Below are 12616 nucleotides of genomic sequence, written 5' to 3' on the forward strand. Positions count from 1 at the left end.
AAAAACATCTGTTGTTTAACTTCTCTTTGCTCAGATGCAAGCTGGAGCAGAAGCACATGCCAGCCAACGCGGCTTCTGCACGGGGCCCATTTGAGGTCATTCGGTGGGGTTCACCTGCAGCTGCTAGAAGGATTTCACTCTGTCCAGTCTTGTGAAGCCGCTTGCTGTCAAAGCTCCTCCTGTAATGCCTTTTGGCTCTTGGGGAAGATGTGTATCCAGGTGAACTGCACCAAGCCTCATCATTGTCAAGCTACCTGGACTGACAGCATCGACTCCATCTTGGTGTTTGTAACAAAGTCTGAGCACACAATAGATCCCCAGCTTGTGCAGGAGAGGAGAGCTCACCTTCCGACGTGGTTGGACTGGACAGGGAGGCCTCAGAGTAAAGCAAGGCTACGAAGGTCCCTCAAAGAGTTACCTGTTCAGAGACCGCAACTGGCAAGTGCTGGGGGAAGCTCTTTAAAGAGAGACACAGGCCCCAGCGGTGGGAGTCCTGCAATCCACCCAGTTCCACCTCAGCCCTTGGATAGTAAATCTACCCCTCAGGATGTTGCAGAGCCTCAGTCTTCAGCTCAAGAAGCAAATCATCTCCCAGACCACATTAATCCAGAGAAAAACCCGTGGACAAACAGTGAAGATCCAAGAAAGACAAAACCTCCAAGCCCACTTTCTCCCATCAGCAATAATGTGAGCAGATCAAGTGACCTCACTGGGAGTGGCTCTGTGGGGGTAAGTGAATGACTGAGTATGTAATGTTCATGTCAACGTTAACGTGTGTTGTGTTGGGCAAAACGATTTATGACTCATCCTGTTGCAATTGGTTGCCTGTCCCGTTCCTTGATTTCTTCCTTCATACTTCATAGATGCTTAGGTGGTAACGGAAACAGGGTGTTCTGAATGAAGTGTGCTTTGTTTCGTTTTTAATTACCCTGCAGACAACTTGATGGTAGAATCCCTATTCCTGGGAACTCCCACTGTTTGGAAACCCCTTGCTTAACTGTGTCTGGTTTGAGTACACTGTGGCTCTTGAAAGATATTATTCCCGTGCATCGGATTCTGTACACAGATTTCACAGTTTCAGGTCGTGCTGCCACTGTGAAATGGGAACTGCCAGCTTGTGGAGCAGGATGTGGCCCAGAGCCAAAGGAGACGGCTAGGAACTTGGAAGTGGCCTAGTTTATGTGTGAAACAACAGCGTGGCTTAACTTTGCTCTGGCTGACTCAGCTGTCCCTCAGCCCTTGACTTCTTAGTAGTCACTTAGGAACTGCTGCTTGGCTTCTCTGCTTCAGCAATGGATCAGTAATGATGTTTCCCCCAAACCATGGCCATCTGGTGTCTCACAGGAGACAGTCCCTCTGCAATCCTCTGTTGTGGCAGAGGCTGCACTACAGCCTGTCTGCTAAGACTGATGCCTTCCTCCCCTTAGTAGTCGGCAGTCATCTTTCCCTAATCTCCCTGCCAATTCTGACTGTTTGGAAGTGCTGTGTCCTGAGCCATCAGGAGTTCTCCTAATGTTCCAGCTGAGTGGAGAATGTTAAATTAAGGTTCTTCAAGAAACTCTCTTGATTGTGATGTTTGGCTGCCATTCTAGGCCACTCTCCAAGAGTTGCCCATAAAGGCCCGCTTGTGACTTCTCTTTTGGTGAACTTTCATAACACTTGGCTTTTGAAATGACGGAAATTTCCCAGAGGCAAAATTTCTTCGTAAGGAAAGAGGGCATAATTTGCATAGCAGCCGCCTCTTTCCACTTGCGAGACCCAGCTGCGATTAGGTACTTTTAAAAGTTTGTTCCAAGCTGGCTGTTTTGCTTCTCATCACAACTTAAAGGTAAGCCTTTTAGTGCAAACAGCGTTTCTGTGGCTCCTTACTAATTAGGAGAAGTCTGCTTCTCTAAGGACCCAGTTTATTTGGAATTTGAGATCTGTGATGCTATTCTTGACTTTAAGAGGACTAAGGTGTAAAATACATCCCCTGAGAGCCAGCGTGGTGTAAGTGGTTTAAGTGTTGGCGTATGACTCTGTAGACCTGGGTCTGATTCCCTCAGCTTGGCCATAAACCCGACTGGGTGATCGTTCGTCCTCAGAGGAAGGCAATGGCAAACCTCAGGTCTTCCCAAGGAAACCCTAGGATAGAGTCAGCTTGAAGACACATGAATGAATGATTTATTGGATTGGTCTACAGACCATTTCAAAATGTTATAAATCTATGATAAAAACAATAAAAATTACAGCTTATATTAAAATAATAAAATTTTGCAAATTAAGCACACTCCCTTCTTTGCACCACATTTTTCCTTAAATTGGCAGCCTTTGATGCAAAGAGGGCCACCTTATGAGACACAGAATGATGAGCGTCACTCAGAAAGAAAGTTTTTTCAACACAGGCCATTTGTTCATGTTGGACAGAAAGGGGCCCAGATAATGTTCCCTACAGCTTGAATGAAGTTGGCACTCAAGTAGATAATGTGCTAGATTCCACATATGCATAAGGCACATAACAAACAACAACATCTCCCATAGTCCTTCCGCCTTGACAAAGCTGGCTATGGCTGATGGGGAACTGTAGGAGCACAGTTGTTTGCTCCTGCTCTAGGGACAAATACAGGCCATTCACTCCAACCACAGGCTTTTCATTGGCAGATTTGAGCATCCATGGATGGCAAGCCTCATTGGCCTAATGGTGGCGCCATTTTGAGGTCATGACAGAATCATAGAGATCCCAAGGGACATTCAGTCGAACCCCCCTACCATGCAGGAACTCACAATCAAAATACTCCCGACAGATGGCCATCTAGTCTCTGTTTAAAGACCTCCAAAGAAGGAGACTCTGCCACCTTCTGAGGGAGTGCATTCCACTGTCAAAGAGCAATTGTCAGGAATTACAGGAATTTCTTTTCTTGTAGTTTGCATCTATTGTTCTGGGTCCTAGTCTCTGCAGCCGCTTGCTCCATCCTCAACATGACACACCTCCAAATATTTAAACAGAGGTATAATGTCACCTCTTAGTCTTCCTCTTCTCCAGACTAAACATACCCAGCTCCCTAAGTCGCTTCTCAGAGGGCATGGTTTCCAGACCCTTCACCATTTTAGTCGGCTTGAGGTCCCTTGGTTTTTTGCATCCATGGCGGCAGGGGGAGGTCCAGAACAGAGGCACCACAGATACTAAGGTCCAACTCTAATGTTTGGAATGAAAAGAAGGGTGAAACAGTCCATTAGATTTTGCTATCCCATGGTTGTTGTCCAAGCAAGCTGGAAAAACGTGTCCATGTTTTATTCTTCATGCTCTGCCAGCATGAAACTCTTGCCACCTGTTAGGGCAGGAGAGGAGGGAGCGCCTTGCTGAGTGGAAGTGATGCAAGCATCAGGCTGGGGGAGTTATTAATCATTTTTGGTGCTAATGTCAGAGGCACTTGTGTTTGGGTGCCTGTGACATTCACGTAACCGCTACCCAAGCTGTTGCAGCTGACACCCGAACCGAGGGTGAGCGGGGGAAGGAAGCACATTTTGCCAATAATGAAACATTTCGTTTCGAGAGCTTGGAAAAACACAGTTTCCACACCACAGGAACACTTCCTTGCAGGAAGGTATCTTTACGTTTTAGCGCAGATAAAAAATGGTCTGGCCAAATTGGCGCGTGTTCATTAGAGCGTGTAGGATTTTGTTGGTTTCAACTTCTCTTCTTCCGCTCTGTGGATGATTTTGAAATGCCGTACTGCACATTTGGTCAATGGCTCCTGTGGGGCTCCGTGGAGAGAAGCATTCAAGCACAGAGCTGATTGAAGTGACTGCTGCATTACTGCAGTACAGCTGCAGAAGCAACCCTCCAAAGGTTGTGGTTGCTGCGTTGCAAGAGATACAAAGGAGGAAACACTACTTACAGAATCCTTCACCTGTCTTCATGGAATCCAGGGAAAGTTAACAGTTTTTTTACTCCTGCTTCAGTTGCGATTCACAAGTGTAATAACTTTGAAAGGGCACAAGATGTGTTCAGGCTTTTGGGAGCCCCAAATCTCTTTATTGGGTAAGATGTTAAGAAAAGGAGGTGGTGGGACTGAGAGACCTGTTTTTAATGATGCATTGCCTGACTTTGACTACACCAATAAACTATTATCCCAGTATATATTTTACAGTTTGTCTTCTGACCAATCCTGGTTTTTCTATGATTTGGAGAACATTGAATCTGACCGTTGAATTGTGAGATGTTGGAGGAAGAGTAATTTCTACCACTTCTATTATTCTCTGAAATTATGTCCACTCCAAGACATTTATTGTTGTGTGCCTTCAAGATGTTTCCAACATATGGCGACACTCGGGCAAATTGATTAAATGGTTTTTGGGGGGGTTGAGAGTGTGTGACTTGCCCATGGTTACTCAATGGGTTTCTGTGGTTGAGCGCAGAATTGAACTCTGATTTCCAGGGCCGTATCTCAAACCACAACTAGAAGAAGCCAAACTGTCCCACGCATAGCTTGGCTTCTGTTGACTTAATTTTAAAGCACTCCTAAATGATTTTCAGCCTTGTCATTATAAAGGCTGCCTAGCAGCTCTCTGCCTATTTTGCTTCATGGCCAAGATGGCTATTCCTGAATATGTTGCCTAGTTGCTCTCTGTTTCCTACTGATAAAGGATCTTGAAAGCTTCCCTCAAAGTAGAGGCAGTTCTGAGCTTAAAATGGGATTTTATATTTTCAAAATAGGAGGGACAAACTTCTTTTTCTGCTGCCTGTGTGACTAGGAGCTGCTTCAAGTGAAACCTAATACAGTACAACAAAGCAGGGGTAGGCAGCTGTAGTGGTTAGAGGGCCAGTTTTTGCTCCCATGGGCCATAGCAAGCAATATTTTCCCATTTTTAGCTCAAAATGTCTCTAGTCATTTCTGCCTCCATCACACCTCAGTATGCGGCGCAGACAGTATGACTCTACAAACCAGTCTTTCATCATGCCTGATGCTCTTTAATGTTTGCATACACGGCAAATGCATCTATGCATTTGGGCGGCCTTAACAAAGGTATTAACTTACATAGCTTTTGGAATTTGTTTTATGTCCAGTGCGATGAACTTTGCTCTTTCTCTTGTGACGTAGCTGACTTGCCTTTTATCTTGGTCAGTGTTTTTGACTCAGTTTACGACTCCCCTCATTTAAATCCCCGTGACTTTTACACCGTGATCAGAGTTCAAGATTCTCGGTATGTTGAAATGTGCCCTCTGCCCCCAACGTCATCCCAATTGACACTGAACGCTGTATGTCAGCTGGATACACTGAAAAATCACATTTCATCAGTTAAAAAAAAGCTTCTGTTTTGTGAAATGGAAAAAATACAGTTTCTTGTAACAGAAACGCCCATTAAAAATTCTCTGTACCCGTTGCACATGTCAGAAGTGTGCATACCTATATTTGAGGGGTAAATATCCTGAAGGCACAAGCTCCCATCTGGACTTGGATGATAAGCAGGGCCAGCCTGGTTAGTACTTGGAAGGGGACTGCCTAAGGAATATCAGGTGCTGACTGCTCTGTTTCTGAGGAAGGCAATGGCTAGCCACCTATGAGGATTCCTTGCCTAAGAAAACGTTCAGCAATTCATGGGATCACTATGACAGGTGATATGAAGGCAAATGCATTTCTGCGTGCATTCACTTACACACACCTACATTATGGATGAGTAAACTCTTCCTGATTCAAAACAGGCTTAATAGGAGCTTTCTTGATGAGTGTTTTGATACAGGCTGTCTGTCTCCCAGTCCCCGTCCCCCCCGCCCCAATATCTTGGATTCATAACAGCTGAACATGACAAATGGGGAGGAAAAAACCATATACTCAACCAGGTAATCAGTACTGTCACCAACATTTGTAATCCAGGTTGAATCAATCTAATAGACCATATACACAATCGCAGCCCTCACCCGTGGCACATTTTGGGTTGTCTCTATCAAGTCAGATTTCTCTTTTGCACTTTCTGATGTTACTTAGATCAAAGATCCCCTTTACTGACTACAGTATTTAAATTCCAGTGGGTGGCATATCTAGAGCAGAGCCATCTTCTCAGACCTGCTAAGAGAGGTACCTGAAATGAAGAGTTCTAACCCAGAGCTTAATGCACTGACATCTTTGCTGCCAGTAACTCCATCAATTCAGGGCCCTCAAGTGGGCCTTTTAAAGTTTTGCCCTTCAGTCTGCTACAAGGATATGGGTTGTGAAAAACCATAGGCACTACTTTGTGCTGTAGTTTAACTGCCCAGGTGATGCAGCACAGAGGAGATCATTTTAAGAAAGCATGCAGCATATACGCAATAGCCCAGTTAAAGCTGAAATGTCCAGATTTTGCTGCTCCGGGCTTTTCAGTGGAATGGGCAGGGCTTGGAGAAGGAATTTTCTGATGAAAGAAAGGAAATGGTTTTCATCTGCTCCCTGGGGTTGTTTACCCTGGTCTGAGCAGTTTGTCACGGCACTCCAAACTGGTAGCATTAGAAGGGGCTAAAATGAACCCTTTGCCTAAGTTCTTGGCTGTAACACTAGAAATGTTGTTTGCATGCAGGCTGTGCTGCTTTTGAATAGCAACAGAAATAGAGATTAGTAATGTTCTATAGAAAGGGTGGGCAACTATATACAAAGCAGGGGCCATGTTTCCTTCCTGTGCCCTCCCAATGGGCCGCGGCTGTGTGTTTCAGTATACCTAAGACACAATGTCATTCCTGGACACTATTTTGGCTGATTTTCACCTGAATTGGGGGGTTTTGGTCTGCAGATTCAGAACATATATCCATTTTGTTCAGTAGGACTCCTCAAGCTGCGATTTTCAACAGGGTTTAGATTGGCATACCTTGCAAGGCAAGGTATTTATATTAAACAAAGTGCAATCCATAGGATTCCTAGAGCTAAGCTTCATGTATCATTAGAAACCATGTTGGTTTTTAATAATACGTCGGGGAAGATGTGCCACAATCCAGGTACAGTTGTATTATCTGATGAAACTCAGTGTCTAGGTTATGCCATGAATTGATTAAATTCCTCCTGAGGCCATTCAACAGGATTGATGAAAAAAAATCTTTGTAGCTGTCTGGTTTAAGAGTTTGTTTCTAAATGCCATGATTTCTTCCTCTTCCCCTCTTTCACTGTTATAAATACTAGGATCCTGAGGAAGAGCCTACACCAGAACCTTCTCTAGCAGCTACATCTCCCATCCCACTTGGGAACTCTGATCAAGCAAAGCCACCCAGCAACACTTCCGTCCAGCCTTTCCCCTTGGAGGAGGCCCTTCCAACTTCTAGTAACTTTCAGGCAAAGGATGCTGGGAAGGTACAGCAAGTTACTTCTGTTCCAACAGGCCCCCCCACAAACAGTAACGTTACTGCGGTCCCAGCCAATCCTGCCGTTCTACCCAGCACTGCTGCCCCAACGCCAGGTAAGAGGTATTTTTGGCAGAAGAGGGTACAGTAAACTCCTTTAAAGACCCTTGACAAGTTTTCACAGCCTCGGCTCTTAAACTGACTGTTCATTTGCCAAGAGGGAGCTTTGAGACCGGTTTTCTTCTGATTTTTAAGATGGCAGATTTTGTCATCTCTGCTTAACCCTTTGATTCCGTTGCACCAGATCATGATAGAGATCATGCTGATCTTTCCTCATCTACTTTTTTGCGAAGAACATCCTTTGATTAAGCAGAGCAGAGATCTGGATTGTTTCCTTGTATGCAGTCATTGCTAAACAGTATTTATTAACTTCATTTAGATAAAGCAATTGAAGTAAATAAACAGTGGCAGGGAAACATTCAAATTCTTCTAGGTCGGACTATCTATAACCCAGCCTTCAGTGTAAGATCTGCTTTTATATATTTATATTTTTACCTTTCATCTGACTGTTTTATATTTTCTCATCCCAGCTTTGTTACTTCTCAGGTAACCTAGTTGGGACTTTCGCACCAACATCTCATGCCCAAATGCTCCAAAACGGCCCTTTCAGATTTCTTCCACAAACATGGCTACACTGGCCATGGTTTTCCCATTGTATCTGATTTCTTTCTTCCCTTGCCACTTGGTGCAGACAGTACTGAGCTGCATGATTCAGTATAATGCAGATGTCTATGTTGATTTTTTCCCTTCTGTTTTGTCTTTGAAATGGATTGTGTGTTTTCAAAGCATTTCTTGGTATTGAAGCTGGGATGTCAGATCACTTTTGTTGTATAGCTGACCTGTTTGAAAGAAACTACAATATTTCTTAAGTTGGAACAAGGCTCAAAGATCAAATTCGGTGATAGCATACCATTTTGAAAGGCATAGAAGGTTTTATGGATTCTGCATACCTGCTCAGATCTTTAAAATGTTTCTCTCTTTTCTGCTCATAATACTGTGAATTCTTGGTTTGTTTGCAGAAGTATAAGTTTACAGTTGAATAAATAGAGGCTCTTGTCTCTGCGAGAGGGAAGTTGGATTGTCTCCTGAAATGTATCTGATTATGTGCTTTTCATCCCTGCTGCATCTGACTGAAAGGCCCCTCAGTGAATACAACACCTGTGTTGATCTCCCAGAAAATAGCAGAGATTTTTATTATCTGGGTGGTTATGTGTTTGTATTCACCTCGCCCTGCATCTTATTGTGGATTCCCAGTTAGAATAGACTCATTGAACCAGTGGGATTTACATACATAACTCACTGTTCAGCAATTGATTTAATGAGTCTGCTCTAGTTGGGTCCATTACCAGTAAGACTCATTCTCTTGAGTTTAAAAGCCAAAATGGCACTTGCACTGAAAGAATGAGATTTTACAAGTCAATTGTTTGTACCTTGTTCTTTCCAAAACATGGGCCTGAATAGACAGGCCAAAATAAAGCTGTTTCGAGTTACTTTGAAAGTATGCTGTTTAAATTATGCATGCGTCCTAAGAGACTGGAAGCCGTGCCAAAGCCATGCTCCAGTCCTAAGGACTGGAGTGCAGCTTTGGTGCAGCTTCTGGCCTCTCAAGATGCATGTGCCATTTAAACAGCATACCTCCAAAGTGACCCGAAACAGCTTTATTTTGGCCTGTCTGTTCAGGCCCCATGATAATTTGCAAATGATTGATGTGTCTGGGGTTGTAAAATGCAATTTACTTCTCATCCAAAGTATTCATTTAAATATCAATGCTTTTCTGACCTTTGATTGTATCTCTCTCTCTCTCTCTCTCTCTCTCTCTCTCTCTCAGTTATTAAGAAACTGGCAGTTTCTGCTGGAGACAGTGTCCAGGTAACTCTGCCAAAGAATGAAGTGGAGCTAAATGCGTATGTCTTGCCTCCACCTCCTAAAGGTAGGGCTGTTTTACAGAGTATATGGTAGCAAACTTGAATTTGAAACTAGACAGAGTACTTCTAAAAGATGCCTAACTAACCTCTCCTTAAAGACCAATAAAAATGCACAAAGAAATTGTGCAGCTTATGTGGCCCTTGGCATCCCCTGGGAACTCCTGAGGTATTTTTGGGGAGAGAGGGGAAATAACCTCTGCAGGGTACAGTTGCATGTTATTTACTTAATTTATATACTTCCTTGCTCCTGATACAGGATCTAGGTTTGTCTGTAAATGTTGTTTTCCTTGGAGAACAGAGGGGGGGAAAACAGTTCAGTGACTGGAAGGCATTTCAAAAATCTGCGTTTTAAAGAGACCTTCAGTGCATGTTCACCCTTGCCTTAAGCTTAGATTTGGAATCAGCTGAAGCATCAGCTTTGGTTATTCTTTGTTTCTTTTGATGGTGGGCCCTCCTAACATCTGATGTACTTCCATTTAGGAACCAGCTACTCCTATGACTGGAGGCTGATCACGCACCCCACAGACTATAGCGGGGAGATGGAAGGCCAGCACTCCCAGATCCTCAAGTTATCTAAGGTGAATTTCTGCCTAACAACTTTTCGTTTGAGTCCACCATCTTAAGAGAGCTGTAGGCTGTCATTTTCATTATGCAAGGTTGAAGCTAGATGAGGCAAATGTAGCAGAGAGTCATTATTTATATGCTTTACATTTCCAGACTTTGAGCCTATCTGATTCCATATTATTCTGGTTGACAGCACCTCTCTAAGGTCTTTGCCAGAGCTTTTTCTCATCCCTGCTACTTTCTGTTTAACGAGAAACATCAATGGTTGAACCTGTCTTGGACTCTATATACATAAAGAGAAGCATTGAGAATTGAAGTTTTCTCTTTCCCTTCAAATAAGCAGAAAAATTTGAGTTAGGTACAGTGTTTGAATACTCGTGTATAGAGGACCTTTTAGTGATAACAGTTGTGAATTTTCTAGTAATCAGTAAGATCTACATAAGATATTTGCATGGCTCTTCAGTACTGTTAAAGTGAGATGGCAGCTGCCTTCAACCAGCCCATTCTTCAACAGGGCAGGAAAGAAAGAATCTCTTTATCTGGGCCATCAAGAATGCTCAGGGCAGGAGGTTGAATTACAGCAGCTAAATTAGGCAGCCAGGAAAACCTAGAATAGATCTCTGGGAGAAAGCTGGTATTCTTTAGTTCTGAATTGCACCTGCAAACCTTTCTTCCTGTTCCTCTTATTTCTGTACTTGGGAATAATGTGAGTCTGGTTGGTCAGTTTCTTTCCAGGGCCTTTCAGTTGCAGCTGAGTTCCTCTCTCTTCCACTCTGGGTACAAAAGCACTTCCTTGCCCAGGGGTGAGCAAAGTGTGGACTGCAGGTTGTGTCAAACCGTGTTATTTCTACAGTGTAGATATACCCTCAGTGAGTTAACAGAATGTGGTCTTGCTCATATGTTCCATTTTCCTTTGCTAGCTCACAGTGGGACTGTATGAATTCAATGTGATAGTAGATGGCGATAATGCACACGGAGAAGGAATGGTGAATGTGACGGTTAAACCAGGTAAGCTCTGTCACTACATTACGTCCCATTAGCTCATGTCTTATACCTGCCCTGGGTTCACCATAAAATAGCTAGCTGGACTGAATAGGTCTGAGAAGCATGCTAGATGTCATGAATAGATACTCAACTGAAGTTTATATGAAAAGAACCTTTGTGGAGTAGAGAGTAAGATGAAAGGGCATGGAAGACCGCCCCATTATACTTTCTTCAATCCCTATGTTTTTGTTGATATATCTTTTGGTACAAACAGGAGAGTCTGGCAAGCAATAGCTCTGAATGTGTTTCATATGATTTAACAGGAAAACCATTTGTCCTAGGGCTTCTCCATTTCTCATGGAGTCAATAATTGTTTTAATCTCCTTTACTCAAGAGGGAACTGCCAGAGATTCCTTATGCTTGTAGATCCAATTTGAAAGGCGTAAGCTTGAGAATACTCCCTCCCTCCCTCCCTCCCTCCCTCTTTCTTTCTTTCTTTCTTTCTTTCTTTTGTTCCCCCCTTTACTGGTCAACCAGGGAGCTTGGAGTATCTGAACCACTTGCCACACAGCATCCAGCCTCAGTCTTGTCCTCCAGATATGGGGCTTATTTTGGGTGGTGGGTAGGCAAGGTGTTCAGGGCACCTGGACCAGCCATGGCCAAAACAGTTTACCAAGCGCTCCTCTTTAGCCTGGAGGTGGCAAGGAAGCAGGAAAGTGTTCCATCTTGCTCTGAGATTTCCAAAGCTCAGAACAATCACAGAGATGCTGCTGTCTGCCATCTTCCCAACTCCAAACAAGACAAGAAGCCTTGGCTGTTTCTCATTCCTCCTGCCAGAAACTGATGATCCATTTCAGGGTGGCAAACAGAAATGCAGAACCCACTGAGTATGCCAATCATGAGCAGTGCCAATTTCATGCCATTTTCTGCCTCTCTGAAAAAGTTATAAGCTGTCTCCAGCTGCAATCACTCGTCTCTCTGGAGGAGAGGAATGAAATCTTGTGAGGAAAGGTTAGATCTCATTTGTCAAAGGAAAATGGCACTGACTGATGTAACAGGGCAGCAGGTTATTAAAGTGATGTGTTGCTCTGAGAGAGACGGAGCCGCATGCTAGCATCTGGCCTCAATCTGAGCTTTTGAAATATCTTGTCTAAGTTGCCTAATAGTCCATTGGTTAAAATAGAGTTCTACATTGATTTCTGCATTTATTGATTTAAAATATTGCTATTTAACAAGCCTGGCAGCAGAGGTACATCTGTGGTGCTTTACTTTCAGCTTGTGTGTTCTTTGATGCTTGCTGCCATCCATCTCACTTCTTATGTAAGATTACTTGCAAAATAGCTTTCCTCAGCATGAGGTGAAGCAATGTAGGCATCCATCTTTTTGAGGGAATCTGCTGGGTGGCCGATGGTGGAACCACAGCCTCCATGTTGCCCTCAGAGGTTTTTTGTGGGCAGGCTGCAATAGCCAGTGCTGGACTCCTAGAATTGAACATGCCAGCCTTGGGATCTCCATGTCCCACTAATCCCAGAGAGGTGGGAGCTAGTTGTGGTTATGCAACATGATAGTAATGCATGTATTTATTTTGAGAAAGTTATTCCCCGAAAGGGCCGCTAGGTGCTGCAAGTGGCGCTTCAGATGTACAAGTGAGCATCTAGGATCCATCCTGGAGTGACAGAAGGAGGGCAGTGACTTCAGCTGAGCCCATAGCAAGTGCCTGTCTTTTAAACCCCCAAATTGTCTCACAAGCAGTCCCTCTGAAATTCTTACAGTCATCCTGCAAGGCAGGTTAACTGTATTG

The 12616-nt window shown here is 43.8% G+C and overlaps 1 protein-coding gene across 7 annotated transcripts in view; it reads left to right on the top strand.

Annotated features, from left to right (window-relative positions):
• Window positions 1-12616, top strand: part of KIAA0319L (KIAA0319 like) — a 50741-nt gene that overhangs the window by 22304 nt on the left and 15821 nt on the right. For all 7 annotated transcript variants that reach the window (XM_042439429.1, XM_042439424.1, XM_042439430.1 and 4 more), the window contains 5 exons: window positions 35-729; window positions 7125-7398; window positions 9171-9272; window positions 9748-9845; window positions 10752-10839. In XM_042439429.1, coding sequence (XP_042295363.1) covers window positions 35-729; window positions 7125-7398; window positions 9171-9272; window positions 9748-9845; window positions 10752-10839 — 1257 coding nt within the window. The remainder of the gene's footprint in view (window positions 1-34; window positions 730-7124; window positions 7399-9170; window positions 9273-9747; window positions 9846-10751; window positions 10840-12616) is intronic.

This window comes from Sceloporus undulatus, chromosome 9 (assembly GCF_019175285.1).
Source record: "Sceloporus undulatus isolate JIND9_A2432 ecotype Alabama chromosome 9, SceUnd_v1.1, whole genome shotgun sequence".
Taxonomy (NCBI): Eukaryota; Metazoa; Chordata; class Lepidosauria; order Squamata; family Phrynosomatidae; genus Sceloporus; species Sceloporus undulatus.